A 16,560-nucleotide genomic window follows, 5' to 3' on the forward strand; every position below is an offset into this window, starting at 1 on the left:
TGAACCTCCTCCTCTCTCTCTCGCTCAATCTCTCTCTCTCTCTCTAAAGAAATGGCTGCATACATTCTGCCTGGAAATGCAGCAGCCAGCAGATCACATTGGTCATGGACATTTCAGTGCGAGATAATGTCTGAAAAGAACCTTAGTGACCTCTTAACTTTATTTATAATGTATCCTTCAGAACGATCTGACCAGCTTGTACATAATGTTAATAATGTTCCAATGTACGCCTGTGTCAAACAATGTTTGAAATGTTTAATGTAACACTGTTTATAGTAACAGCTTTCCTTTGTCGCTTATGGTCTGTGAAATGTGAAGTGCTTAATGGCCTGCGCTCCACGAATACTTACAGGCGACCATATGGTGGATAACACTGCCATCTTCAGATGGGGGTGCAGTTTCATCAGTGTTATGACATTGAAAATGTACATTGGAAATGTAATTATAAAGAACTTTTAACTATGCCAATATCCATCTGGGCAGAAATCCAGAAATTCCGGACAGAATTCCACATACTATATTTTGACTGTCGATTACGCCAACGGATGTTGCAGGCTCCACTGGGCTCTTTCTTTGTGGCGGGGTGCGTTTGTTTTTTTCAAGACTGACCAATCACCATCTAGTTTCTTGGGGTCTAACGTCCAATACCTCTCCTCTTTGTTGCCTGATATACAGACAGACAGCAACAACAAAAAAGGGTCCGGGTTTTTAGCTAATATCGTTCTTCAAATAGTTTGAATATGTATGTACTTGTTCGGTTTCAATATACCATCACAGTGCAGCTGTAGTTTAACCAAACAATCTCAGCCGGGACACGCGATAGAGAGTGAATATTTCTAAGATAAAAAATAATAATAAGTACGTTAAGTTGAATCGGATAGCTAGCTCATGATAGCTGAATAATCGTTGCTGGGCACCAGTCTTTTCGTTTACCGACACTTCCAACTCTGCACGTTCCTTTGTTGTTACGACCGAGCTTGCTAACTGCTCAATTTAAGAATTTACCTAGCTAATTTACACCCGCATACTGTTTTTATCTACGAGAAAGGAAACGGACATGGCGGAATTTCTCGAAAATCCGTCAGTTCTCACGAAGGATAAACTCAAAAGTGAGCTCACGGCCAACAATGTGCCGCTTCCCGTCTCCGAGCAGAAGAAACATGTATATGTTCAATTGTACTTGAAGAACTTGACCGTTCTGAACCAGAAAAGTCCACTTACAGACATGTTCTCCAGTGATGAAGAACTACCTACCCCTATAGTCTCCAACAAGAGTCTTTCTGGAAGAGTAAGTTATGAATATGTTATTATTGGTCATTACAGTGCTATTAATTGATTTTGTAACGCATGAAATTACTAGGTACCTGTGTTAAATGATTGTTGCCTTTCCATTAGCCCATTAATCTGACCGAGAGCAACCTTTCCATATAACGTGAATGTTATTCATTTAAATATCCCCCTTCCTGTTTCTTTCCCTCTTAAAACGTCTTAAGGATCTGACCCTTTTTTCCAATTTTTGCCTAAAAGGACATACCAACATCTGAGCCTGTAGCTCAGGACCTGAAGCAAGGATATGCATATTCTTGATACCATTAGAAAGGAAACACTTTGAAGTTTGTGGAAATGTGAAATTAATGTCGGAGAATATAACACATTAGATCATCTTTGACATGCAAGAGAAAAGCCATAATGTATTATTCCAGCCCAGGCGCAATTTAGATTTTGGGCACTAGATGGTAGCAGTGTATGTGCAAAGTTTTAGCACAATATTTTTTACTGATTCATTTGGCTATATACAATTCATACGCACGAAACGTAAACAAAAGCATTCACTGTGAAAGTTGGTGCATGTAGGCCATTCATATATAGCCTATAGGCAGCACTTCTTTCGATTTATCGAATCAGTTATTCTTTTCTTGCTCAAACTGTGATTAACACCTGTCAAACACAGACATTTCTCTCATAAAACAGGGATGTCGATTTGCACTGGACTAGTATTTTCAGAGGACCTTGGACTTTGCCAAAAAACACTAGGTTATTCTGGCTGGAATTATTACTCTCCTGCCATGTAAAAACGACTGAGATGGCAGATTCGGGCGGGACTAAAATTACAGATGTGGTGTTTTGTGCTCGTGCACATAATTACATTACCAGACCTCCCCCAGTAAAACGAATCCCGTCTGAATAGGGCTTTACTTACTGGTTCTCTAATGTCTGTGTTCTTTGTAGATCATCTTAGTTAAAACAGAGATAGGTTCATCTTCAGTCTCTAGATAAGCTTTTTACCCAGGTCTATGAATTGACACCCATAATCCATCCATCCACAGAAAGCCACCAGGACTGACAAGCCTCGGTCAGAAGAAGTGAAAGTGACAGACCTTACAGATGCAGGCTTAAAACATGAGCTGTTGAAGCATGGAGTCAATGTTGGACCCATAGTTGGTGAGTCTTCCTTATGTTTTACTCAGGGTGTGTCTTAAAATGGCGTCCTCTCCTTTCCTTGCTCCGCCACTTCATCTGCATTGATCTGAGAAGATAAGCTTTCCTCTCATCAGTTCTTGTACATCTGTGCAGATGATGTGAATGAGACAAGGAGAGGAAGCCACTTTATTTTCACCACCGATACCGATTATTTGAGGACCAAAAAAAGCCGATACCGATTAATCGGACGGTTTAAAAAATAAAATAACAAATAAAAAAAATAAAAATGTTTTATTTGTAATAATGACAATTACAACAATACTGAATGAACACTTATTTTAACTTAATATAATACATCAATAAAAATCAATTTAGCCTCAAATAAATAATGAAACATGTTCAATTTGGTTTAAATAATGCAAAAACAAAGTGTTGGAGAAGTAAAAGTGCAATATGTGCCATGTAAAAAAGCTAACGTTTCAGTTCCTTGCTCAGAACATGAGAACATATGAAAGTTGGTGGTTCCTTTTAACATGAGACTTCAATATTCCCAGGTAAGAGGTTTTAGGTTGCAGTTAATATAGTATTTATAGGACTATTTCTCTCTATACCATTTGTATTTAATTGACCTTTGACTATTGGATGTTCTAATAGGCACTTTAATATTGCCAGTGTAACAGTATAGCTTCCGTCCCTCTCCTCACTCCTCCCTGGGCTCGAACCAGGAACACATCAACAACAGCCACACTTGAAGCAGCGTTACCCATCGCTCCACAAAAGCTGCGGCCCTTGCAGAGCAAGGGGAATAACTACTCCAAGTCTCAGAGCGAGTGACGTTTGAAACGCTATTGGCGCGCACCCCGCTAACTAGCTAGCCATTTCACATCGGTCACACCAGCCATTAGGCTGATAGGCTTGAAGTCATAAACAGCGCTATGCTTGCGAAGAGCTGCTGGCAAAACACACGAAAGTGCTGTTTGAATGAATGCTTACGAGCCTGCTGCTGCCTACCATCGCTCAGTCAGACTGCTCTATCAAATATCAAATCATAGACTTAATTATAACATAATAAAACACAGAAATACGAGCCTTTGGTCATTAATATGGTCAAATCCGGAAACTATCATTTCGAAAACAAAACGTTTATTCTTTCAGTGAAATACGGAACCGTTCCGTATGTTATCTAACGGGTGGCATCCCTAAGTCTAAATATTCTTGTTACATTGTACAACCTTCAATGTTATGTCATAATCAGTCGTGCAACGATTGTGCTTTTTTCGCAAATGCGCTTTTGTTAAATCATCCCCCAGCGTTGCATCGATTATATGCAACGCAGGACACGCTAGATAAACTAGTAATATCATCAATCATGTGTAGTTAACTAGTGATTAACTAGTGATTATGATTGATTGATTGTTTTTTATAAGATAAGTTTAATGCTAGCTAGCAACTTACCTTGGCTTCAACTGCATTCGCGTAACAGGCAGGCTCCTCGTGGAGTGCGAGGAGAGGCAGGTGGTTAGAGCGTTGGACTAGTTAACTGTAAGGTTGAAAGATTGAATCCCAGAGCTGACAAGGTAAAAATCTGTCGTTCTGCCCCAGAACAAGGCAGTTGTTCCTAGGCCGTCATTGAAAATAAGAATGTGTTCTTAACTGACTTGCCTAGTTAAATAAAGGTGTAAAAAAAAGAAGCAAAATCGGCATCCAAAATTACTGATTTCCGATTGTTATGAAAACTTGAAATCGGCCTTAATTAATCGGTCGACCTCCAATTGAGATGCACCAACAGACTGAAACAGTCAGTGAGAGATCCTTGACTAAATGTAACCCCCTTCACTTCTAACTTGTTTCCCCTTGTCTTCAGGCTGCACTCGCATTCTTTATGAGAAGAAGCAACTGGATACACCTGCCCCTGAGGCCCCTAGCCTATCCGAGACTGCCACTGTTACCGCTGCAGCAGTCAAGGCAGACGGCAACCAGAACGGCAACACACTCTCTGACCAGTACAGTGACAAGGAGGAAGGTGAGATGAGATATTATAACTGCACAAGAACCTGCACCATTAATTAAGCAGCACACTTATTCAGCGCATGTGACTAATACATTTTGATTTTATTTAATTAAGGGTTGGTTTCAATTTCAATTCAGGAAGTAGGCCTAAACTGAAAAGAAATGGGGAAATTGGAATTTCAGAAATGGAATGGATCCTTTTTTACTCCGTTTAGATGCCTTGATTCTCGCTGACTTGTGTTCGCTTTACCTCTGTCAGATGAGATTACAGCTGCTCCTGAACCAGAGCCAGCTGCTGTTGTGGAGAAGTCTGTGATGAGCAGAGGGAAGACTCCTGTCACCATCAGGACCAGCAGCAGACGGAGCAACAAGGTAAGCCTTTAAGTTCAAGTTGATTTAAGTAAATACAATGCAAAGTCACACTCACCAGAGCTCTCACATTAAAACAGCATTCATCTTCAACAGCAAGACAGTTCAGCACATATGTAAATAATCTTATCTTGCACCCATAAACCTCAACCTCTCAATCATCTGTTGTCATTATCAATGTTCACAGGTGGTGGATGAGAGTCTAGCAACTGGTGACCAGACCCCTAAAAAGACGGGGAAGAATGTTGAGGAGATTCTCGCTAATGAGATCCTTTCACCCATAGGCATCAGGTAAGACCTTTTTAGGCCCTATCACTAGTATGTGGAACCTTTCACTTTTGGTCAAACTAAGACAGATCCCATCTCCTGATCTTTTTTTTACATGTATGGCTCCAAGAACACAGGGGCACTTACCAGTAAAATCTTTACAGCAGTTGTTAAACATGACTTGTCAGAAATTACTTTGTCACATTATCCTCTAATCCTCCTCTCTCCCCAGCGCCACATGCAGGAGATCGATCCATGGTGCGGCTGGCCGACCGGTGAAACCCAGCAACTATTGGCTGAACAAGTCTCTCCTGGAGCGCTCCATCTACACAGAGTCTCACTCTGAGTGCAGCTCCCTGGGCTCAGAACGGGCCAGGCAAGGATTCCTCTCTGTCCTACTAAAGCTCATGGTGCTCATCACTGTAGCCGGTTCCATCTACTTCGTCATCCAGCACCTTGATGCAGATCAGGTCCAGTCCGTCAAGGGTTTGATAAACGACGCCAAGGTTCACCTGTATAGCACGGTTGATAAGGTGGTAAATGCCGTGGTCGATAATGTGATTGTGCCTCTGGGCATGGGGGCCAGCAGCAGCCAAAGTGCAGGAGCTGAGGGTGGAGGCAAGTAAGCAATACACCTACTCCACCCTGCTCTCTTTTATTATAATTCTTTCTACTATTTTACCAGGCTGTCCAATAGAGGTCAAAGACCCCCTTCATCTGGTCACCAACTCCATCTTCATCTATTTATACATGGTTGACCATCTTGGAGGACTGACTGACATTTAATCTGGCTGGTAGACTGTCTCACCCTGTCCCTTCCTTGTTCACTTCTCCTCGTCCCCGCTAAGGAGAGAAAGGAAGGGCATTCAACCTAACCAACACCAGCTTCTTGTAAAACAAACCAGCACTGTCTTGTCATGACAGTCTGAATAGACTAGTTTTTATTAAGTTGTTTTTAATCATAGTGTGAAGTGCATTTTGTGCATTCTTTGTGTGTATTTTTCACTTATGTGTGTAGATAGAACTCCCATGTGATATTGCGAGGACAGGTCACATGCATGGTTGTAGTTTTTGAAGGACATGGTTGTAGTTTTCGGGGTGTCTGTTGTGCCAGGCACACTGTTAGAACTTGCATAGTGCCAGGGTTGAGGTCAATTCCATTTCAATTCCAGTCAATTCAGAAAGTAGACTAAATTCCAAAGGTTCCTCATAAAAAACTTTGGAGAGAATTAGAATTGGAGTGCACTTCCTGAATTGAAATGGAACTGACCCCAACCCTGCTACTGATTACGGAAATATCTACAAGTATTTCTGTATGGATTTTGAATATACACTGTAGTATTAATAATAGAGATATGTAGAATAATGTTTTTAAACTATGAATTGAATGGTGCTCAGGTCTATTCTAATTTGCTCTAAGTTAATTGGATCACTGCTGCGAGGAGTCATAATACTGTCCAATAGTGTTAAATAAGGTTTTGTCACTGAATGAGGAGAAGCCCTTTTTCACGCTATAAACTATGAGTTTGATTGCTAAAACTATTAGTTGTCTTTAAACTGCTTGTGTAGAGCCATCAATACATTGAAAAGCTGTTGGGGAGATGAACTGCAGTAAGTAAGCCTGGTCCCAGATCTGTATGTGCTATCTTGCCAACTCTCTTGGTCATTGTCAGGAGGAGTTGGCAAGACAGCAAAAGCAGATTTAGGACCTGTCTAACAGTAAGTGGTCTGGTAGTTGAATGGCTCATCAGTCTGTGATGACCAAATCCCAGTATAGCTTTGTGTTTCATCTTTAGTGCTTTGTTGCTCTGAAGATTCAAGATCCTTCAGTCCTATCTAAAGGGCATGCTCACCGTAGCAAAAAGTTTTGAAACAGGAAAACACAAGTGGGTAGTCCTTATTGGACAAATATTCTCTGATTCTGTGTTTTTTTCCATGTGGTGCCGAATGAACACGACCTAGGACTGGCTGTCTTTATATTTAGTGCATCCACACAGCCCTTCTTAATGGTTCCATACATACTGCTACGGATCTTGGAAGAATTCTATTTTTGCTAAATAAAGTTGAGCAAGTAAATGGCTCATGATCCTATTCTAATTTTAATGAGTCAAAAACTCAAATAGAGTTTGCCTCTTGTATACTTCATCTTGATAGCAGAGGTAATAATGACAAAAGTGATAGCCACTTATGTTGACCAGTTACTGACATTCACTTGTAAAGAAGTTGACATGTTCGTCCACACTGTTTGAAAAAAAAGAAGAAAAAACTGTTATTTATTTTGTTCCGTATTTTTCAAATGTGAATTGTGAACTTTTTTATTATTTTATTGTAGGAAAATAAAGTACCATAGGTGAAAGTAGGATGTCGCTTTTTTTTAAAGTGCTATCCTAAATCTGAACCTCTTTGTTTACTTGTTACACAAGTGAATATATTAAAGATTAAATGTTTTTGACTTTGATCAAGCAGCTAGCTTCCCAAGCAAGGATGAAAGTATATTGTGGGGTTAAGGTTTTTTTATCTGTTTTTATTTCTAATAGATAATATCATTAAATAAATGTGGTAAGTCAATTCTCTCCACATGGTTTTCTTTAATGAGGAGATTCCATACTCTTGGTCATCTGAGAAAAGAAGACAGCTACTGTGCTATCTGTTGATGACGATATTTAGAACCCTTCTCTCAACATGAAGACTTGTGTTGGCTCTCTGCGGTAATGCCTAGGATTTAGTTCAGCTGGTGAACAGTATTGTGGTGCGCACTGTGCAGACACCCACAGTCAAACCCAGTTGGTCGCATGCTTAAAAACATCTCTGAATGCTCGTTTGAGAACATTTCAACAGAATTTGAAGACAGGCATGCAGAGTGAGATAAGCATCCAACTGAAAGGTGAAAGAAGAGTATGCCAAAGGGATGTCACACTCGCTCTTAACTTAGACTTTGAACAAGCCAACTAGTTACGCTGGCAACAACAGCCAGGCACTGATTACAATTTTCATAAGAAAGGTATGCTTACTTCGATGGGCGAGGGAGAGAACTTACAATATTCTTCAACATCTGGACGTCACAGTGACTAGCGTTATTATCTTTTTCATTTAGGTTTTGTACACCAGCTTCAAACAGCAGAAACAACAATATTGTTGGTTATGGAAAATAGATTTCACAGCTGTTTCGATGGTGTATACTAGCTTATTTTGTCACAAACTGCAATTAGTCAAAACTATTAGCTAACTCGGCTACACATTCCTCTCTAATGTCAATATGCCTTGTCTTCTGCTGTTTCGGTTAGTTGTTGTTTTATCTCACTGTAGAGCCCCTAGTCCAGCTCAACATGCCTTAGATAGCTATTTTGTCACAAACCCCACACATGGGGAAACCTCACCTGACTTAGCTGGTGGCTCCAGAGATGCAAGCTCTATCATCGTCACTCAATGCCTAGGTTTACCCCCACTGTACTCACATCCTACCATACCCTTGTCTGTACATTATGCCCTGAATCTGTTCTACCACGCCCAGAAATCTCCTTTTATTCTCTGTTCCGAATGCACTAGACGACCAGTTCGTATAGCCTTTAGCCGTACCCTTATCCTACTCCTCCTCTGTTCCACTGGTGATGTAGAATTTAACCCAGGCCCTGTAGCCCCCAGCATCACACCTATTCCCCAGGTGCTTTCATTTATTGACTTTTGTAACCGTTAAAGCCTTAGTTTCATGCATGTTAACATCAGAAGCCTCCTCCCTAAGTTTGTTTTATTCACTGCTTTAGCTCAGTCCGCCAACTCTGATGTCCTAGCCGTGTCTGAATCCTGGCTTAAGAAGGCCACCAAAAATTCAGAAATTTCCATCCCCAACTACATTTTCCATCAAGATAGAACTACCAAAGGGGGCGGAGTTAGCCTGCAGAGTTCTGTCATACTATCCAGGTCTGTGCCCAAATAATTCAAGCTTCTACTTTTAAAAATCCACCTTTCCAGAAATAACTCTCTCACTGTTGCTGCTTGTTATAAACCCCCCTCAGCCCCCACCTGTGCCCTGGACACCATATGTGAATTGATTGCCCCCCATCTATCTTCAGAGTTCATTTTGTTAGGTGACCTAAACTGGGATATGTTTAGCACCTCGGCCGTCCTACAATCTAAGATAGAGGCCCTCAATCTCACACAAATGATCAAGGAACCTACCAGGTACAACCCTAAATCTGTAAACATGGGGCACCCTCATAGATATCATCCAGACCAACTTGCCCTCTAAATACACCTCCGCTGTCTTCAACCAGGATCTCAGCGATCATTGCTTGTGTCTGTAATGGGCCTGTGGTAAAACGACCACTCCTCATCACTGTCAAACGCACCCTAAAGCACTTCAGCGAACAGGCCTTTCTAATCGACCTGGCCCGGGTATCCTGGAATGATATTGACCTCATCCCGTCAGTAGAGGATGCCTGGTTGTTCTTTAAAAGTGCTTTCCAGGGGCCTCCCGGGTGGCGCAGTGGTCTAAGGCACTGCATTGCAGTGCTGGGCAAGTGGGAACGACACTGTGCCCGGGCGTTGTGCTGCCGGCTTGCCATGCATGCTCCCCTCTCCCCATTGATTTAGTAGACTGCTGCAGCATTCAAAACAACTGGGAACTCGGAAATCTCCGACTTCAGAGCGTTCATAACAACTGGGAACTCGGAAATCTCAGACTTCAGAGCGTTCAAAACAACTGGGAACTCAGAAAAAACGGGCTCCCATTGGGAAAAATCGATTGGAACGGTCATCCAACTTGGGAACTTGGGCTTCTTTCTAGAGTTCTGACTTTCCAACCTGAAGATCACTGACGTCATGATTTAATCTTATATTTTTATAATCTTACCTAGATATCTCTTACCATTAAAATTCTCTTACTTTAACCTAAAAAAGTATTGAAACAAGTCAGAATATTTTTTTAACAATACAAACTGCATTTTCTGGGTAAGGTAAATCAACTGAAAATAAGTAAATGCACATTCTTAGTCAGGGGGATCAACTCGAAAACATATTATTTTTTTTATTTCACCTTTATTTAACCAGGTAGGCAAGTTGAGAACAAGTTCTCATTTACAATTGCGACCTGGCCAAGATAAAGCAAAGCAGTTCGACACATACAACGACACAGAGTTACACATGGAGTAAAACATACATATAGTCAATAATACAGTATAAACAAGTCTATATACAATGTGAGCAAATGAGGTGAGATAAGGGAGGTAAAGGCAAAAAAAAGGCCATGGTGGCAAAGTAAATACAATATAGCAAGTAAAACACTGGAATGGTAGATTTGCAATGGAAGAATGTGCTAAGTAGAAATAAAAATAATGGGGTGCAAAGGAGCAAAATTAATTAATTAATTAAATACAGTAGGGAAAGAGGTAGTTGTTTGGGCTAAATTATAGGTGGGCTATGTACAGGTGCAGTAATCTGTGAGCTGCTCTGACAGTTGGTGCTTAAAGCTAGTGAGGGAAATAAGTGTTTCCAGTTTCAGAGATTTTGTAGTTCGTTCCAGTCATTGGCAGCAGAGAACTGGAAGGAGAGGCGGCCAAAGAAAGAATTGGTTTTGGGGGTGACTATAGAGATATACCTGCTGGAGCGTGTGCTACAGGTGGGAGATGCTATGGTGACCAGCGAGCTGAGATAAGGGGCGACTTTACCTAGCAGGATCTTGTAGATGACATGGAGCCAGTGGGTTTGGCGACGAGTATGAAGCGAGGGCCAGCCAACGAGAGCGTACAGGTCGCAATGGTGGGTAGTATATGGGGCTTTGGTGACAAAATGGATTGCACTGTGATAGACTGCATCCAATTTGTTGAGTAGGGTATTGGAGGCTATTTTGTAAATGACATCGCCAAAGTCGAGGATTGGTAGGATGGTCAGTTTTACAAGGGTATGTTTGGCAGCATGAGTGAGTGATGCTTTGTTGCGAAATAGGAAGCCAATTCTAGATTTAACTTTGGATTGGAGATGTTTGATATGGGTGTGGAAGGAGAGTTTACAGTCTAACCAGACACCTAAGTATTTGTAGTTGTCCACGTATTCTAAGTCAGAGCCGTCCAGAGTAGTGATGTTGGACAGGCGGGTAGGTGCAGGTAGCGATCGGTTGAAGTAGTTAGAAGTAGTTAGTTTTACTTGTACGGAAGGAGAGTTGTATGGCATTGAAGCTTGCCTGGAGGGTTGTTAATACAGTGTCCAAAGAAGGGCCGGAAGTATACAGAATGGTGTCGTCTGCGTAGAGGTGGATCAGAGACTCACCAGCAGCAAGAGCGACCTCATTGATGTATACAGAGAAGAGAGTCCGTCCAAGAATTGAACCCTGTGGCACCCCCATAGAGACTGCCAGAGGTCCGGACAGCAGACCCTCCGATTTGACACACTGAACTCTATCAGAGAAGTAGTTGGTGAACCAGGCGAGGCAATCATTTGAGAAACCAAGGCTGTCGAGTCTGCCGATGAGGATGTGGTGATTGACAGAGTCGAAAGCCTTGGCCAGATCAATGAATACGGCTGCACAGTAATGTTTCTTATCGATGGCGGTTAAGATATCGTTAAGGACCTTGAGCGTGGCTGAGGTGCACCCATGACCAGCTCTGAAACCAGATTGCATAGCAGAGAAGGTATGGTGAGATTCGAAATGGTCGGTAATCTGTTTGTTGACTTGGCTTTCGAAGACCTTAGAAAGGCATGGTAGGATAGATATAGGTCTGTAGCAGTTTGGGTCAAGAGTGTCCCCCCTTTGAAGAGGGGGATGACCGCAGCTGCTTTCCAATCTTTGGGAATCTCAAGAGAAAGAGAGGTTGAACAGGCTAGTAATAGGGGTGGCAACAATTTCGGCAGATAATTTTAGAAAGAAAGGGTCCAGATTGTCTAGCCCGGCTGATTTGTAGGGGTCCAGATTTTGCAGCTCTTTCAGAACATCAGCTGAACGGATTTGGGAGAAGGAGAAATGGGGAACGCTTGGGCGAGTTGCTGTGGGGGGTGCAGTGCTGTTGACCGGGGTAGGAGTAGCCAGGTGGAAAGCATGGCCAGCCGTAGAAAAATGCTTATTGAAATTCTCAATTATGGTGGATTTATCAGTGGTGACAGTGTTTCCTATCTTCAGTGCAATGGGCAGCTGGGAGGAGGTGTTCTTATTCTCCATGGAATTTGTTACATGACATTTCAACTTCATTATCTTAATACAATACAGGTAACATTTACATTGTTTGCAGTGTGGCAAAAGTGGCTAACATTAGCTAGTGTAGCCAATATGTGTGACAGCTAAAGGACCTTGATTGTAGTGATTTTCATGAGGACTGAATTATTCTTCTTCGATGAGGTTTAACGGCAGTTGGTATCCAATAAATGTTGCATTAAAATCAAATCAAATGTTATTTGTCACATGCAACGAATGCAACAGGTATAGGCCTTACAGTGTAATGCTTACTTACATGCCCTTTTTAACCAACAATGCAGTTTTAAGAAATATACCTACAGAAAAATAAGAAATAAAAGTAACAAATAATTAAAGAGCAGTAGTAAAATTACAATAGTGAGGTTATATACAGGGGGTACCGGTTAGTCAAAGTAATTGATGTAATATATACATGTAGGTAGTTATTAAAGTGACTTATGCATAGATAATAACAGAGCGTAACAGCAGCGTAAAAGAGGGGGGGGGGGCAATGCAAAATAGTCTGGGTAGCCATTTGATTAGATGTTCAGTAGTCTTATGGCTTGGGGTAGAAGCTGTTTAGAAGCCTCTTGGACCTAGACTTGGCACGCCGGTACCGCGGTAGCAAAGAGAACAGTCTATGACCAGGGTGGCTGGAGTCTTTCACAATTTTTAGGGTCTTCCTCTGACAACCCCTGGTATAGAGCTCCTGGATGGCAGGAAGCTTGTACTGTGATGTACTGGGCCGTACGGTCTACCCTCTGTAGTGCCTTGCGGTCAGAGGCCGAGCAGTTGCCATACCAGGCAGTGATGTAACCAGTGAGGATGCTCTCGATGATGCCTTAGAACCTTTTGAGGATCTGAGGACCCATGCCAAATCTTTTCCATCTCCTGAAGCGGAATAGGTTTTGTCGTGCCCTCTTCACGACTGTCTTGGTGTGCATGTGTAACGGATGTGAAACGGCTAGCTTAGTTAGCGGTGGTGCGCACTAAATAGCGTTTCAATCGGTGACGTCACTTGCTCTGAGACCTTGAAGTGGTAGTTCCCCTTGCTCTGCAAGGGCCGCGGCTTTTGTGGAGCGATGGGTAACGATGCTTCGTGGGTGACTGTTGTTGATGTGTGCAGAGGGTCCCTGGTTCGCGCCCGGGTATGGGCGAGGGGACAGTCTAAAGTTATACTGTTACACATGGACCATGTTAGTTTGTTGGTGATGTGGACACCAAGGAACTTGAAGCTCTCAACCTGCTCAACTACAGCCCCATCGATGAGAATGGGGGCGTCCTCGGTCCTCCTTTCCTGTAGTCCACAATCATCTCCTTAGTCTTGATCACGTTGAGGGAAAGGTTGTTGTCCTGGCACCACACGGCCAGGTCTCTGACCTCCTATGTATGGTATATATGCTTTCTCGTCGTTGTTGGTGATCAGTTGTGTCGTCTGTTGTGTCGTCTGCAAACTTAATGAGTTGTGCCTGGCCGTGCAGTCATGAGTGAACAGGGAGTACAGGAGGGGACTGAGCACGCACCCCTGAGGGGCCCCAGTGTTGAGGATCAGTGTGGCAGATGTGTTGTTTCCTACCCTTAACACCTGGGGGTGTCAATGTCATCGTAACAATGCCGGAACATATTCCAGTCTGTGCTAGCAAAACAGTCCTGTAGCTTAGAATCTGCTTCATCTGACCACTTTTTTTATTGACCGAGTCACTGGTGCTTGTAAGCAGGAATCAAGAGGATAGAAATATGGTCAGATTTGCCAAAAGGAGGGAGAGGGAGAGCGCCACCTATTGGACTGGAGTACAACTCCCATATACTTTGCTTGAAAAAAAAATACCCTACCATCTTTCACTACAATCACAAAACATGTTTTCCATACGAACGCATTTTCTTCTAATCTGAAAACGTTGTGATGCCATGCCCATTTTCTGAAGAATTGCATTATGGGCACTAAATGCACGGAAACAGTGTACACTGCCTGTATACTTTGTATTTTTACAACATCCAGGAACTTTTGGCATACTAACTATCCATACTATGACCAATAAGCATACTATATACTTAAATCACGTCACAAATAGCATGGTTAGTATGAGTATTCGAATACAGCTTGTATCTGGGTTAAATGAGCAGTGTATCAAGGAGCAGTGTATCAAGAAGCAGTGCGGCTTGGCAGTGTCGTGTTTTGGAGGACGCATGTCTCTTGACCTTTGCCTCTCCCGAGTCCATACGGGAGTTGCAGCGATGGGACAAGACTGTAATTACCAATTGGGGGGGAAAAGGGGGGAAAATTACAACAATATACATTTTTTTAAGAATTTGGATAAAAGCATCTGCTAAATGGAATATATTATTATTATAGCCATGACCAAAAATTACAGAGGTCCGGATCGCCTGGCAAAAACCAAACACAGCATTTCTACAGTAAGAACTTTACACCAACGATCAAGCATGGTGATGGTAGTGTGAACATTTGGGGATGTTTTATTGCCTCAGAACCTGGACAACTTGCCTTAATAGAAGGAACAATGAATTATGCTCTGTATCAGAGAATTCTACAGGAGAATTTCAGGCCATACGTCTGTGAGCTGAAGCTGAAGCTGGGTCATGCAGCAAAACAATGATCCAAAACTCACAATCAAGTATACATAAAATGGCTAAAAAAGCAACACATTTTAAGCTTTGGAATGGCCTAGTCAAAGTCCAGAACTAATCCCAATTGAGATGTTGTGGCAGGACTTGAAACAATCAGTTCATGATTGAAAACCCACAAATCACACTGCATGGAAGAGTGGGACAAAATTCCTCCTCAACTATGTGATAGACTGATCAACAATCACAGGAAGCATTTGGTTGGAGTCATTGGAGCTAAAGGTGGCACAACCAGTTATTGAGTGTAACAGGGCAATTACTTTTTCACACAGGGAATTGCACAACTTTGTTGATGAAATAAATGAAGTAAGTATGTAATTGTTGGGTTATTTGTTCACTCATGTTCCCTTTATCTAATATAAGGTTTTGGCTGAAGATCTGATAACATTCAGTATAAAAAATATGCAAAATCGATGTGAGATGGTTGGGATAACGATTCTTCGAGGGTGGCTGTTGTCTATGTGTGCAGAGCCCCCCCACGCGCACAATAGGTCAGGAGCCCGTAAAACTGTGCTATTCACTCCAGCGCCATTCTGCTGCAGCATGAAAGGATCAAGCCTTAGTGGATTTTTACATCAATCTTGTGCAAAGCGTCTAGCATTTCACAAGTAGAAAGTTGTTGAAATGAAAACAAAGATGCACTAGAAGTTGACAGAACTTCCATCGAGCCAACTGGAGGCTGGGGGAGAGGGGCAGGCAGTCAACTGGCTGAACATGGTCAATTAAACCACAATTTATTTCAGATAAAAAAGCCTGCCAAGAAAAAATGCTTATTAAAATCATCACTTCTCATTTTTCTCAGTAGTGATGCCAGGGTCTGACACAATTTGCTTAGGCAAGGAAAAGGAATTTCCACACTTCAGTGCATTAACTGTTTTCCAAAATGTAGACAGATCATCAGCAGAGTCTGAGATACTGTAGAACTTAGCTAGTAGCTAGATTTAGTGAGTGAGGATTTCTTGACTGAGGAACTGCATCTATTTCGTCAATTGCCTGAAAAGCTGCCTATAGAGTCCGTTTTTGTAGCCTTGGCCCAGGCATGTTTTCTCATAACAAGATCTGAAAGTTCTATAGAAAATCATGGGGGATAAATCCCTGCAACAGATACATTTGTTTTTTGGCTTATGGCCACATCTATAACCAAAAGCTCGCATTTTGGGGGAATTAATTTAAATTAAAGAGCATGATGCAACAATAATTGATTTCACATATATAGCCATCCCTCCCACTTTTTCAGTCTGTCACACCAAAAGACATTGTAATCAGCAATGCCAATGTCCTTATCCGGGATCGAGCCATTTTGCCTTATTCCTTAACCAAAACATCCGGGTTTCGTGCCATGCACCCATATATCAGGAAGGTCCATCTTTGACATCTTATCATCAGGTGAATGCTAATATGAAGTAGAAGTAATCAACATTTTAAAGTGAATAGATTTGGTAGACAATGTCATTATTTTGACCTCCCCACATTTCATTGGAAGAGTAAACTCTGAACATATTATATTAGCTATAAAGGCAACTTGGCAGGCTAGAGAAAATGTTGCCGTTGTAAAGATTATTTCCAGCAATTTCTAAACAGTTTAGCTTGGAGCTGGGAGTCCATTTTTGCAGTTTTAAAGCTAATTTCCTGCAATACTATGCATTTCACCATGGCTAATGCTGTGCTCCTCTGCTCAAACATAACAAAAC

General features: G+C 41.9%; 1 protein-coding gene across 1 annotated transcript; it reads left to right on the forward strand.

The window, feature by feature from the left end:
- The first annotated feature begins 644 nt into the window (after nt 1-644).
- On the forward strand, nt 645-7,635 carry LOC110524844 (lamina-associated polypeptide 2). The gene is made up of 6 exons (XM_021604792.2): nt 645-1,288; nt 2,328-2,442; nt 4,286-4,444; nt 4,691-4,803; nt 4,988-5,091; nt 5,300-7,635. Exons 1-6 carry the CDS (start codon nt 1,058-1,060, stop codon nt 5,691-5,693), a joined length of 1,116 nt encoding a protein of 371 aa, XP_021460467.2. The 5' UTR covers nt 645-1,057; the 3' UTR covers nt 5,694-7,635.
- The last annotated feature ends 8,925 nt before the right edge of the window (nt 7,636-16,560 follow it).

This window comes from Oncorhynchus mykiss, chromosome 1 (genome assembly GCF_013265735.2).
Source record: "Oncorhynchus mykiss isolate Arlee chromosome 1, USDA_OmykA_1.1, whole genome shotgun sequence".
NCBI classification, from domain to species: domain Eukaryota; kingdom Metazoa; phylum Chordata; class Actinopteri; order Salmoniformes; family Salmonidae; genus Oncorhynchus; species Oncorhynchus mykiss.

Bases quoted from the DNA above. Each gene is read 5' to 3' on its own strand.
- LOC110524844 (XM_021604792.2), top strand. From the start codon at position 1,058: ATGGCGGAATTTCTCGAAAATCCGTCAGTTCTCACGAAGGATAAACTC. The intron at 4,804-4,987 runs GTAAGCCTTTAA...CAATGTTCACAG, and splicing joins GCAGCAGACGGAGCAACAAG to GTGGTGGATGAGAGTCTAGC. The intron at 5,092-5,299 runs GTAAGACCTTTT...CTCTCTCCCCAG, and splicing joins CTTTCACCCATAGGCATCAG to CGCCACATGCAGGAGATCGA.